This window comes from Enhydra lutris, unplaced genomic scaffold, assembly GCF_002288905.1.
Source record: "Enhydra lutris kenyoni isolate GAN:26980312 unplaced genomic scaffold, ASM228890v2 scaffoldscaffold16, whole genome shotgun sequence".
NCBI lineage: Eukaryota > Metazoa > Chordata > Mammalia > Carnivora > Mustelidae > Enhydra > Enhydra lutris.
In genome coordinates this window covers 28951473-28965208 of record NW_019154100.1, presented here as the reverse complement: position 1 = coordinate 28965208, position 13736 = coordinate 28951473, and the positions used below count along the sequence as shown (strand labels likewise).

Here is a 13736-nt window from a genome sequence, read left to right as displayed (position 1 = left end):
GAATCTGAATCTTTCCACAACACAACATAAGGGCCCTCAACTTCCATCATTTTCCCACCAAAACAGTAAGCAAGTCAAGTTATTTAGCCAGTTGCTTTGCTGTGTGTCTTACCAGAAAATTAAGAAGAAGAAGAATTGGTAACTATTACTCACATCTGCTTTCTAAATCCTTCTCAGTGGGCTGATTTTATTCATTTCCTAGTGCTTGACAAAGAAACCACAAAGAACTACTTAAAGAGGAAAACACTGATTTTATATAAAGCAATTAAAAAATACAGCATTTTGAGGAAATTTTTAAAAAGAGGCTCCCCTACTTTATACATTCTAAAATGGGACTGTTTTTGCTTTTGTGATGTTTTAACAAAAGTCCCAGGTTTTAGAAGATGCTACTCAAGAATGCTCTGTGTTTTAAGTTGTTATGGTTTAAACTACTTCCTTTGACAATAGCTGGTCTTAACAAGTCCCCTTACTCTCCAGTCTACTCTTCTCTCGGTGCTTTTGCCAAAACACAAGTCCAATCATGTTTTCCCTTGTTCAAACCCTCTCACTGACTCCCTGCTACTTCCAGAATAAAGTCTTCATTCCTTATAAGGTCCTTTCTGCTCTTCTGGCTGCCCAGAAAACTCCCATTTACCTTCAGGGATTAAAATGACCTCTAAAGAGGTACCTGGCCGGCTGAGTCAGTAGAGTACGCCACTGTTGTTGGTCCCGAGTTCAAGCCCCACGTTGGGTGTAGAGAATACCTATAAATAAATAATAAATAAGTGAATAAATAAATCAAACTACCTCTAGGAAGCCCTTCTTCTCCCAGAATACCTCCTTCTCTGCATCTCTTTATGCATGAACCACACTGGGGTTTCTCTTTCATTTAACTCTTTAATTGCTTTCCTCCCCTACTTGACACTGAGCTCCTTGAGGACGGGAATAAGATATCATTTATCTCTGTAGCAAACCCCTTAGCACACTTCCCAACACCCAGTGAATGTCTGGTGAATGAAAATCAAATTGGCCCCCACCTCATACTGACACCCATCTGTGTGTGTGTGTGTGTGTGTGTGTGTGTGTGTGTGTTTTAAAACCAGTACCTGGGTGGCTCAGTGGGTTAAGTGGCCACTCTTGGTTTCAGCTCAGCTCATGATCTCAAGGTTGTGGATCAAGCTCTTGGGGTCAGACACCGTATTCAGTGGGGAGTCTCCTTGTCCCTCTCCCTCTGCTCCTCCCCGCCTCTCGCAAATAAATAAATAAACAAATAAGATCTCTAAAAACAAAACAAAACTGCATTTCTCAAGGGATGCTGTGGTCGCTGACCCATCATCATACATACCGAAGTGTCTTCTAGGAAACAGACTAGGCATGCTAAGATAATGAATAGTTCAAAGCACTTCCCTTCAAAGGAGAAAGGATGCATTGTTTGTGTCAGCTGAAGACGATTTCCTTCTGTGTTACACAGGAGAAGAAAGGAGAAATATTCTGGGAAATAAATTTATGGGAGGAGTTGTAGAAGTTTCATTATCTCGGGGGGCTGATTAGAATGTCCCCTCCTCCAAAAAAAAAAATCAACTTTTTAGCATTTGGGGTTCTTTTTCTTTAAAAAAAAAAAAAAAAAACCCACACAGCTTGCTTCCTGAAAACAAAGGAAATAATAAACAATGGCAACTCCCAATTTTACTCTGATTATTTGCCAAGAGTCCTCTTAGTTCATGTGGTTCTATTTCATTAGAGAGGGCTGATTAGCATAAAAAGAATGCTTCTAAATTAAGCTACCCAAATATGCACTTAGTTAATACTCAGAGAGCTAATTTATTGTATTATTTAAAATATAAATTGGATAGCAAATCTATTTACTGAGGTATAACAGCTAGGCAATGATGCATAATTTTCTCTTAGCTGTTGAGTGGTTTTTAATAATCTATTGAAATTTAACAGAGAACCATTTCATTATGGGAAGTGAATAAATACTAAGAAGACTAACATTTAAAGTATTATCCACACATGGAGAATAGGTTTTAAAAATTAATGATATTTGAGGAACAAAGAGGGAATTGGGGTTTGCTTTTTAAACAGTAACATTTTATTGTTTTAATTTGAAGTGTAACCAGATCCACAAAATTGCTTGTGGAAATGTTAAACAGAGCCCAGAAATAAACAAGGTGGAGGGTGGAGTGGGGCAGAGAAAGGGGCAGTGTGAAGGAACAAAATAAAGTTGTCTTAAGATACTGCCCCATTGTCAACTGGACCACGGGTACTATTTTTGCTTTGGACAGTCTTTGGCTTAGTAGTGAAAACTCTGTGCCTTTTTTTATTTCAACCAATGGCATCATGAAAATGTTGTGCCCAACATGAAATGTTGGCATGTCCTATGTCCTCAGTTCCTGGAACCTGGGGACATTATCAGTTCTGGGGTCCCCTAGAGCTGTGGGTCAGGAACACAGTTGAATCTAGACCCCCTCTCTGGTTAATAGCTGTCCCACACAGACCAGCTTCGGAATGTCACAGGGGCTCTGATACAAACGGAAACATCCATGAATGCAGTGGTGTAGTCTTGAAACTCTTCCTGCCAATTACACTAGAATTTCTAGGTTGCGGGGGGGAGGCAGGAATGGAAGCAGGCAGCAGAACCTTCTCATCTTTCTGCAAATATTTGAAACCTGGCCCATCTGATTTCCTGAGCCAAAATTTCAGAGAGTGAGGTTTTGGATCTTACAATTTACTGATCTGAATAGATGTTTCTTTGATTTATTTTGGGAGAGAGAAAGAATGCTCTAATGTTTCCTCTTTCCCCAAGAGAGCCAAAATGTCAGAGAACCGGGGTTGGGAAGGTAAATTGGCGTGGGAGGGAGGGGAGACACTGATCTATAGTGTTTGCCAGTTTCCGTGGTGTAAATATTCCCACCATGGCTGATTCCATGACACTCAATGTGGAGTTGGGCGGCAATGTGCACAGTCCGCTCTCCTGGACCAGTAGCTGAGCTCCAGCACACAATGCTAGAGCCATTCCCCCACTGCTGTCTGCAGGAGGTAAAACTTGAGCAGGTTGGCCAGCTCTTGTCTCCTGTTCCCCAGAGGACAATGACTCTAGGTCCTCACACTCCCAGCAGAGAGCATTTGCTGCTGTAACCCCTGCCCTCTCCTCCCAAAGAAAACTACAGACATATATTATACAGTTAAATACTGAGTTAAGAGTAATTAACAAACTGGATTTTGCTTTTTCCCACTTTGTGGATTTCCAATATAAAGCTGGACATGGAGGAAGTAAAGTTTTGATTACTTCTTAACTGCATCAAATCCTGTGTTGCAAAGTGGGTTCTTAAAAGGGTGAGAAAGGCAGAACAGCTTTATGCCATTCTGCTAAGACAAGTAAGGTCTTGCTTGCTTGACATTTCTGTGTGGGGAGACGAGGGTGTTTGGCATTGCAAGTGGTAAAAGGGGGTGGAGGGAAAGAATGGGATGGATCACGGTGTTGGCAGGTTTAAGGGATAAAATTCACTGTAGACAGTTAAGTCAAGCATATTGACAGAAGTTGGAGCTCATATTCAATCTGCTTTCTTACTTTAATTGGGACCTTTCCCGTGGGAAGGAAGAATTTATAGCATGGAAATTAAAAAAAAAGCCTGGAAGAGAAATAATGTCCCTCATAAACAATATAATTTTTCCTTCTGAAAAGTGTAGTACTATCTCTTATATTTATTAGTATGGTAGCTTCTGATCTTTCACCACTCTTTTTTTTTTTTTAAAGATTTTATTTATTTATTTGACAGAGAGAGAGAGAGAGAGATCACAAGTAGGCAGAGAGGCAGGCAGAGAGAGAGAGGGAAGCAGGATCCCCGCTGAGCAGAGAGCCGGATGTGGGACTTGATCCCAGGACCCTGAGATCATGACCTGAGCCGAAGGCAGAGGCTTAACCCACTGAGCCACCCAGGTGCCCCTGATCTTTCACCACTCTTAAAGGGAAAAAATATTCCTTTGACAATAAAAAATGAAATAATAGTATGATGACTGTTACTTGAGTGCTTAGTGTATGTCTATACGCATGTGGTGCAAGCTTATTATATATTTGTGAATTGAGTACCATCCAATGGTTAATATGCATTATCTCCTTGAATCCATACAGAAAGTTACTCTTTTTTTAAAGATTTTATTCATTTATTTGAGAGAGAGAATAAGAGAGAGAGAGAAAGCATGAGAGAGGAGAGGGTCAGAGGAAGAAGCAGACTCCCTACTGAGCAGGGATCCCAAAGCAGAATTCGATCACAGGACTCCAGGATGATGACCTCGGCTGAAGGCAGTTGCCCAACCAACTGAGCCACCCAGGCACCCCAGAAAGTTAAATATTCTTAGGGCAACAAACCATCCTAGATTGCCTGGCACTTTTTCAGCGTTAGCACTGAAAATCCTGTTTCCAGGAATCCCTCAGCCCAGGGAAAACTGGGACAACTGGTCACCCTAATTCTTACCTTCAGATGAGAAAATAGGAGCAGTTAAGTCCCTCAGAGTCACAGAGCTGGACTCAAACCCAGACCTCCTGAATCCTGAGTTCATGCTTTTGACCACCATGCTGAATCACTTCCTACTACTGTGCTTTTAGGTTTCCAATGGCGATAATGATCAAGGGAAGAGAAGAACTTTAGTCATTCATACCAACCTTGCTGAAATTAACATATAGATTCTTGGAATTAATTGAGAAAAATTTTCCATGACTTTTTCTTTTTTAATCAGAGACATTCATAGCACATTGAAACACCTAGATGATTTGGTGAGATGAGGCTAAGAGATTTGATTGAAGGGTCTTCAACTCTCAGGCATTCATTTTGTATCTCTCTAAAAAGATGGTATATTATTTGATCATAAGATTTCTTCTAATTTAAAAGTTCCCTGTCAGAAGTCTGTTTTTCACGTTGCACAGAAATGTCTGTGCCATTGATTCTCATCCTTCTATTTTGTCTTTTCTTTTGGAGACATAATGCTTTTTCTTAAAACCAGTATGAGCTTATTGATGATACATTGTTTTATTATGTGTCCTTTAATTTTATTCTTTATTAATTTTAATTCTAGTAGAGTTAACATGCAGTGTTATATTAGTTTCAGGTGTACAATATAGTGTGATTCAACAGTTCTATACAGTACTCAGTGCTCATCATAAGTGTACTCTTTAACCCCCATTACATATTTCACCATCCCCCCACCCACCTCCCCTCAGGTAACCACCAGTTTGTTCTCTGTAGTTACGAGTCTGTCTCTTGGTTTGTCTCTCTCTTTTGTTTTTTCCCCTTTATTCCTTTGTTTTGTTTCCTGAATTCCACCTATGAGTGAAATCATATGGTATTTGTCTTTCTTTTTTTTTTTTTTTAAGATTTTATTTATTTGAGAGAGAGAGAGAGAGCTTGAGAGGGGAGGTCAGAGGGAGAAGCAGACTCCCCACGGAGCTGGGAGCCCGATGTGGGACTCGATCCTGGGACTCAAGGATCATGACCTGAGCCGAGGGCAGTTGCTCAACAAACTGAGCCACCCAGGCGCCCGATATTTGTCTTTCTGGCTAGCCTATTTCACTTAAAATTATATTCTCTAGGTCCATCTATGCTGTTGCAAATGGCAAGAGTCCATTGTTTCTGATGACTAATATTTTAGAGTGTGTGTGCGCGCACACACACATCTCCTCTATCCATTCATCTGTCGATGGACACGAACCGCTTCCATAGTTTGGCTATTGTAAATAGTTTGGCTCTAAACATCAGGGTAATATCTGTCCTTTTAGAAACTACAGCACACATACTGACTTAAGAAAGTTGACCTCAATTACTACATTTATCATTTCCCAGATGTGTGAGTACCTGACAGTACAATTTATGCCACCTTTTGTGCAACTGTCATCTTTTTTTAAAACTTCTATGTGGTTCATACTCCACAAGACATTATTATTATTATTGACATTCTTTTTATTTACACATGTAAATTCTCAATTGCTCTTCATTCTCCTCCATATTTTTGTGTATCCGTAGGGATGATTATCCTTCTTTCTGAAGAAAAATCTTCAAACATTTCTTTACAGATCTGCTGGTATTCCTTTTTCCAGTTTTCCCCCCCTTGAAAATACCTTTATGCAGTCATTTATGTGGGAATCCTAGGTGGCAGCTACTTCCTTTTAGAACTCAAAGGATACAGCAGCACCTGGGTGACTCTGTCATTTGAGCATCCAACTCTTAGTTTCTGCTCAGGTCATGATCTCTGGGTCATGAGGTCGAGTCCCACATTGGGCTCCACACTCAGCATGGAGTCTGCTTGAGATTCTCTCCCACTGCCCCTCCCTCTGCTCTCTTTCTCTAATAGGTAAATAAGTAAAATCTTTAAAAAAAAAAAAAAAAAAGAAAAACCTCAAAAGATACAATTCCACTGTCTTCTAGCTTCCATTGTTTCTGTTAACTAGTCAGCTTTCTTGCTTCTTTGAAATTATTGAAAGTGCAGTTTCTTTTTCTGCCAACTTTTAGTATTTTCTTTCTGTCTCTGGTGTTAGCAGTATACCAAATTATGTGCCCAGATGTGGCTAGTTTTCTCTGGGTTTTTCCAACTTAGGTCTATAGAGCTTCTCAAAGCTGTGGCTTGACAACTTCTGCTGATTTGGGGGAGTTTTTAGTCATAATTTCTATATTTTACTATGTCTTTTGCACAATGCCTTCCTTATCTTCTAATTCTGGGACTCCAGTTAAACATAAATAGTTTGTCATACCATGGATTATTTTCTCTTTTCTGTGTTTTCCATAACTTCTTAAATAATTTGTTCATAGTTATTTTACTTTATTTTATTTTATTTTTAAAGATTTCATTTATTATTTGACAGAGAGACACAGAGAGAGGGAACACAAGCAGGGGGAGTGGGAGAGGGAGAAACAGGCTTCCCGCTAAGCAGGGAGCTCGATGCGGGGCTTGATCCCAGGACCCCAGGATCATGACCTGAGCCAAAGGCAGATGCTTAACGACTGAGCCACGCAGGGGCCCCAATAGTTATTTTAAAATCTATACCCAATAACTCCAATATCTGGATCCCTGTGGTCTCTTTCTGTTGTCTGCTTTTTCCCTTGTTGTAGTCATTTGAGCTTATCTTTTGGCAACACTACTACATTTTACTGAATGCTGGGCAAAAATATAGGAATATGATGTTATCTTCCTCCAAAAATGCTTTGATTTTTTTCTGAAAGGCAGTTAATGTAGGGTCAGATCAAGTGGCTTCAGTCCGGGGCTGACATGGTGATTTGGTCCTGGATTTCAGATTGGGGGAGGGTTAACCTGCTTCTGGTTTTCATTACTTCTAAGACCTTGTTTCTTGTGGGTCTAAGAGAAAGCCTGTGGTATCTATCAGAGCCATGCCTCCTTGACAAGCCTGCGATTCCAAATTTTATCTTTGGTCTCTTCTGCATTTTCTTTTGTTTTTATTTTTTGGTCTCCCAAGCACTCTAAGCTCCGCTTAACTGTTCATTCTTTTATCTGTCACTTTTTGCTGGACTTCTTGCCAAGAGAAGCTTAGAAATTGGTGAATTTCTCAAAGAGAGAAGCAGCACAAAATGATCGGTTCACTTCTCTGTGATTCTTTTGTCCACACTCTTGGCCTCTCAAGTCCTGTTGCTTTCTGATACTTTCAAACAGCATTCCTTTTTTAAATTCAGCTTTTAGTATTGCGGGGGGTGGGGGGAGTGGTTCAACACATGCTGTTGCTTCAGAGTCAAAGGTGGAAATCCCAAATTATGATATTGCTGCAACTGATTAGGTAAGATGGTATATCTTGAAAGCCCTTAGGGAACTGTCAGGTAGCACCAAAGCTACATATTGATAACTCTAGGGATATTCCCACCATGATGGCTACATTTTGGTCATCACTGCCCTGCTTGAAACCCTCTTGGATACATCCAGAATAGGCAACTCTGCAGAGACAGAAAGCAGCCTCCTGATTGCCAGGGGCACGCAGGGAGAGGAGAATGGGAAGAGACTGCTAATGGATATAGGGTTCCTTTTGGGGTGATGGAAACATTCTGCAACAAGATAGTGGTGATGGTTGCACCACACTGTGATTGTATGAAATCCCACTGTTCAAATAAAATGGTTAGAATGGTGATTTTAGGTTGTGTGTATTTTAGTGCACACACACCCATCACCGCATCCTATGGGGCATCATAGGGTCTCACTAGTAATTGTCTATTCAACCCTCCCTTTTCTTTCCTCTCTAATCCTTCATATGGGGAACCCTGTGCAGATTGTTGCTTGTTGTAGGTGCTGTGTGGTTTTCATGCCCTGCTGCGTTTGCAAGAGCATTTCCTCTGGGTGCCATGTGTCCCGACCCCACCCCACCCAGTACTGCTGCTGCTCCTCTAAGACCCCCACAAAGTCTCCCTGGACAAACCTACACCCACACTCCCAGTGTGAATTTCCTTCTCCATTCTTGTCACCGCTAATGGCACCACTGGGAGACCCTTGCTGCCCAGGTCCTTGTTTGCAGTTCCAGGGAGGATTGTATCTTTTTCTAAAAATAAATAAATAAATAAATAAAGTGGAATGAAGCTTTAAAGTGTTTGCATAACCCTTTTAAAATTCATGACACATCTGTGACCCTCTGGAACATCTGGAATGCATGAGTTTAGAGGTTTCAGCTCTTGTGTGGAAACATCCAGCATACAGAGTTTCTGATGATGAGACCATTTCTATCCAGGGAGCCTTGAGATGAATCTTGTCACATTTAAATACAGAATCACAGACCTGTCACATTTTGTTACACACCTCTAAAAACCACGGAGTGGTTTGTGTCCTTGATTTGTGAGTGGTGAGCAGCTTGGCTATAAGCAACAGAGGGGTTTTTTGTTGGTTTTTTTTTTCCCCCGCACTTACATAGTTATTTGAGGTTAACATCGATAAAATGCTGTCAATGTGCTAGGGGACATACTTTAGAATTTTGCTGTGTGTGCAAAAGACTTTGTTCCCAAATGAGCTTTTCTTTCCAATCTTAATGACGCCATCCATGATGTCATTTGATCATTACATATGGCAGCTCAGAACCTGACTGGCGGTGATGCAGGTTACTGAGAAGAAGAACTGTAACACCCAACCTTATCACCTCTTCTTCACCATTTGATTATCGTGGTCCTAGAGTGTGTGTGTGTGTGTGTGTGTATACCAGGAAAGAGGATGATCAAGAGAAAACAGACTAAGGTGAGGCCATGAGTAGATGTCAAACAAATTTCTGTTTGTATTCTCCTTTGATATAAATAGAGAATTGCCTGGTATGTCAAAGAATGGAAAAGGTTCTTCTGAACAGCAGTTGTCAGAGGGCAGTCTTTGCACCAACAGCATCAACATCACCTTAGAATTGTTAGAAATGCAAATTATCAGGCCCTGCCCTGGACCTTCAGTGCTGGAAAGTCTAGGGGTGAGGCCCACCAGTCTGTTCTAATGAGCTCAGGTGTTCTGATGCACATTCAAGTTTGAGAACCGCTGTTTTAAACAACTCCCTAAAACCAAGATTTTTTTTTTTTTTAAGATTTTATTTATGTATTTGACACAGAGAGAGATAGAGAGCAGTGGGAGAAGGAGAAGCAGGTTCCTGCTGAGCAGGGAGCCTGATGTGGGGCTCCATCCCAGGGTCCTGGGATCATGACCTGAGTCGAAGGCAGACGCTTCACCAACTGAGACACCCAGGTGCCCCCCAAGATTTCTTAATGCTAACATAGGAATACAGTGGTTTAGGGTAATTTGATACAAGCATTTTGACCCTGGATTTTGAATAGGGATAACTGTTGAAAGAATAATGACAGTGGCTAATATTTGTTGAGTACCATCTAGGAGCTATGCCATATGTTCAGTGGACATTATTCCACGAATTGCTCCCGTAATTCCCAACTATCCCAAGACGTGATACTTTTTTCTCCATTGTACAGTGAAGGAAACAGGCTCAGAGCAAGTAAGTGACTTGCCCAGGGTCACACAGCTTGCTGTGCCTTGAGTCATGCTCCTGCACTCTTGAGTCTAGGCCCAGGCCATAAAGCACTATGTTACCCCCCATTAGCTGCAGCTCTGGTCGGAGAGGCAGGATGACCGTTCGTTCGGCTCTTGGACTCAGCTCACCGCTGCTGTTCAGGACCATTGCTGCCAGATTCATTTCCAGTGGCGGCAGCAGCTGGGTTTTGTCACAAACCCGACTTCCGTGAGTGTCCTCAGCTGAGCTGAAGTTGCACAGAATCACTCATCAGATTCCTGCCAGAGCCAGAGATTTGGATGGGAACCTACAGGAAGAGAATTCTAGCCTGGGATTGTGGGGGCAGCAAAAATTCTTCTCTAGAGTCACATGCAGGGGCTCATATCACACATGTGTTTACTCTCAGCCTGTGGGTTTCCTGTCTACCATTTGCTTGTATGCTTGTATGCAAATGGTAGACAGGCTCCACTGTCATGGCAGCAAGGCCCAAATGGCCATTGATGGCGTATGGCATACACCAGGTGTTTCCAATTTTGTATGAGGGTTAAGTCCAATCTCACATCTGTAATGGTGGTCCACTTCCCTTATTTGCCTCAGAGGGCTGTTGAGAGCCAGGCAAAATGTTCTATGACTAAGCTGGAAAGTTTGGTTCAAATGTAAAGAATTATTATACAAATACTAGGATTTGAAAAAAAAACACTGGTGTCTGCATCCAAAGCCAGGTCTCAGCTCATTCTCTGAGTAATAATTGTGTGACTTGGACAGCCCTCCTAATAGCTCCATATCACTCAGTCACTGAGGTTGGTATGAATGGAGCTCTCTGAAGTTAGCTGCACAGTGCACAACTTGTGTAGCTGTGAGCTGCAAAGCAAAATTCATCTAATCATCTTGATCCCACTTTCCTCACAGCAAGGTCATAAGATGCCAGCTGTTGGGGGTGGATTATTAATATATTAAATGCACTATGAAAATATATGTGTACTTTTCTTCTGTCTCAGTTCCCTTCTGATCGAGGCAGGTAAAACTAGCTATGAAGGGCCTTGTTAAGGTGGCCTTTACCTGCTGATTTTGAGTTAGCAGCTAGAACTTACTGAATGTGATCCTTTTCCTGCCTATGTTCACTCCCTTCATCCACTACTAACTCCTGCCCACTTTCTGCATATGCCATCGGACACAGCAGGCCATATCGCTGTCTCCTGCAGGGGTTCTGCCAACACCATGTCAGACACCGTGTCAGTTCTTTCCCTTTCTACTTGGAACGTTTGCTGAAACCAGAGACTTTCTGAATACAGAGACTAGTCCCCTCCTGTCCCCCCGACCCTTCCTCTGCATCCCCCCCCACCATCGGTATGACACCAAGCACAAGAGTCTAAATTTCCCTTAACTCTAGGTATTTCAGAATACTTTATATATCTTGTTAGGTGACACAGGTACCACTGCTATCCAAACTCAGTGAGTCCACACTTAACACAAGTGCATTTCACTGTGTGTTAATTTTACAATTTTACAATTACAAAATCTGAGGGAAGTGGACTGATATCCATTCTTGACTTTAAAACATGTCAAAAAGATAGGATGGATGGTGTGAGAAAATGAGTAAAGTGCGTGTTAATGAGAGAATCAAAGTCGTAAGTCTATGAAATTCTTTCAGATTTACTCTATGTTTGAATATTTTTCATCATAAAATGTTGGGAAAAAAGAATGTTCTAATTCTGTGCTACTCAAAAAAAAATGGCCTTTTAAAAATTTGGGTGTCAAGAATTTCTCATGTTTGTTGTTTTAATTTTTTGGAGAATCAAAATATCCCCTGTATTAATGGCCAAGACTAAGATGGCAGGTAGAGCTCAGTGTGAGGGCCACGTGGCTCAGACGGAAGAGGAAGTTGGGTAGATTCCTCCCCCCCAGTTGGGGGGCAGAGGTGGTCCCAGGGTAGGTCTTCACACCTCAGGGGCCTCACCAGGTTAGAATAACAGATAGCACGTGCTAGCAGACAGCTCACTCCCAAAAGAAAAAAGACACTTTTCAAGTTCCATACGTGTGAAAGATGAACACAACTTTGTGTTAAATTAAATAACCGCACAACAGTAAACCTCTCCTACCTTAAAGGGCCTATTATTAAAGCTATCAACACTTAGACAATCAGCGTATTCAAAGGCATGGATTGATAGGATATGTTCTGTAGTTCACGGAAGCTCTAATAATACTTCAATCTGAACTAAAACTTTCCATTCATATAGAATATCCATTTCTCTAAAATTTTAACTTTTCTTTTTCTTCCCTAAGGTAATTGTTCGCGGTGGAGGACACATTTTACCCTATGACCAGCCTCTGAGAACTTTTGACATGATTAATCGATTCATTTTTAATAGAGGATGGGATCCTTATTGATGGATAAAGAAAGAACATTGCGGGGGGGGGTGTTAATCTTTAAGAAAATTTTCAAAATGGAAACTGTCATAGAAATAAAATTATCTTTTTATTGCTTTAAAATGTTTCTCATCAATAAAAATTATCCTTGAAACAAGGAAGGTTCTGCTTTGGGGAAGAGATGGTTCATGACAAAATTAACTTTAAGAAAATGCTACTCGTGCATCAGAATGACCTCTTAACTTAATGGATGGGAAGAATGGATTCTGAGACTCTGTTTCAGAGAGAAGCGGATACATGGAAGGTTGAGGTTTTGAATAGGAATTTTTGATTCCTTCTAAGTGCAAAGTGCAGTAAGTGAATAAAGTTATAACAGCATCTTGCTCTGTAAATAACTAAAGACTTTGTCATCGTATACACATCTAAGTGTTTGGTAAGTGTACTGGGTAAGAGCATCTAATTATCACAGGTGCGGCCATAATAGTGGTGGGCTCGACTTTGGAATGTGGAGAGTCTTAGCAAGAAAAGTAGTTTGGAACTCTTTGAAATAGAAATTTTTTTTTTAAGATTCTATTTATTTATCTGACAGAGAAAGAGAGATCACAAGTAGGCAAAGAGTCAGGAGGAAGCAGGCTCCCTGCTGAGCAGAGAACCTGATGCGGGGCTCGATCTCAGGACCCTGAGATCATGACCTGAGCCAAAGGCAGTGGCTTAATCCACTGAGCCACCCAGGTCCCCCAAAATAGAAATCTTATATAAAAAAGTAATAATGTACCAATTGGAGATATGCAGAGGTTCCTACTCTAAGAACACACCACATCTTTGTCTTTTCTTTGTTTTTTGTTTTCTCGTTTTTCAGGGTGTTCACTCATTTCAGGGGCACACATTTATCAGATAGTCTGCAGGCTGCATTACTTACCAGCCATTTTAAATTTGGGTTTTAAATCCTGTACATTTTTAAGCCAAATAAGGAACAAGCTAGTTTTGTATAATTGTCAGAATATCACAAAAATTTGAGATAATCTGGCATCAAAATATATACATTTATAAATACGCATACATTAGTAATTTTCCAACTAAAATGTCACATCTTGGCCCATCTCTCCTGTTTATGCAACATGTGCTCTCATCTCTGAAATTCCCCAGCACGTTTGGCTTTTTCAACATCATTTCTCTCTCACGTTACCACTGAATGAATTGGCTCACTGGAGAACTAAATTTGAAAAGTCAAAACCTGTTCTTGCTGCAAATATTTTGGGTTGTTTTAATTTCTCATTTTGTGCCTGATTTCATTCAAGTTTGTGATCTCCCTTTTTTTTTTTAATAGCTATCTTTCACTGTGCCCCTGTACCACCAGACATCAAACCAAACACTGATCGAAACCAGATTTTAATCATTGCAGAGAAGCTAGGAGGAG

At 40.9% G+C, this 13736-nt stretch overlaps 1 protein-coding gene across 2 annotated transcripts in view; it reads left to right on the top strand.

The window, feature by feature from the left end:
• The window catches only part of LOC111147346 (carboxypeptidase, vitellogenic like), a 127604-nt gene extending 114721 nt beyond the window's left edge, over positions 1–12883 (top strand). The window contains exon 13 of one of the 2 annotated variants that reach the window (XM_022503346.1): positions 12236–12883. In XM_022503346.1, the coding sequence (XP_022359054.1) occupies positions 12236–12340 (105 nt within the window). In that variant the 3' untranslated portion in view covers positions 12341–12883. The remainder of the gene's footprint in view (positions 1–12235) is intronic. The other variant, XM_022503347.1, reaches the window with a different exon arrangement.
• The last annotated feature ends 853 nt before the right edge of the window (positions 12884–13736 follow it).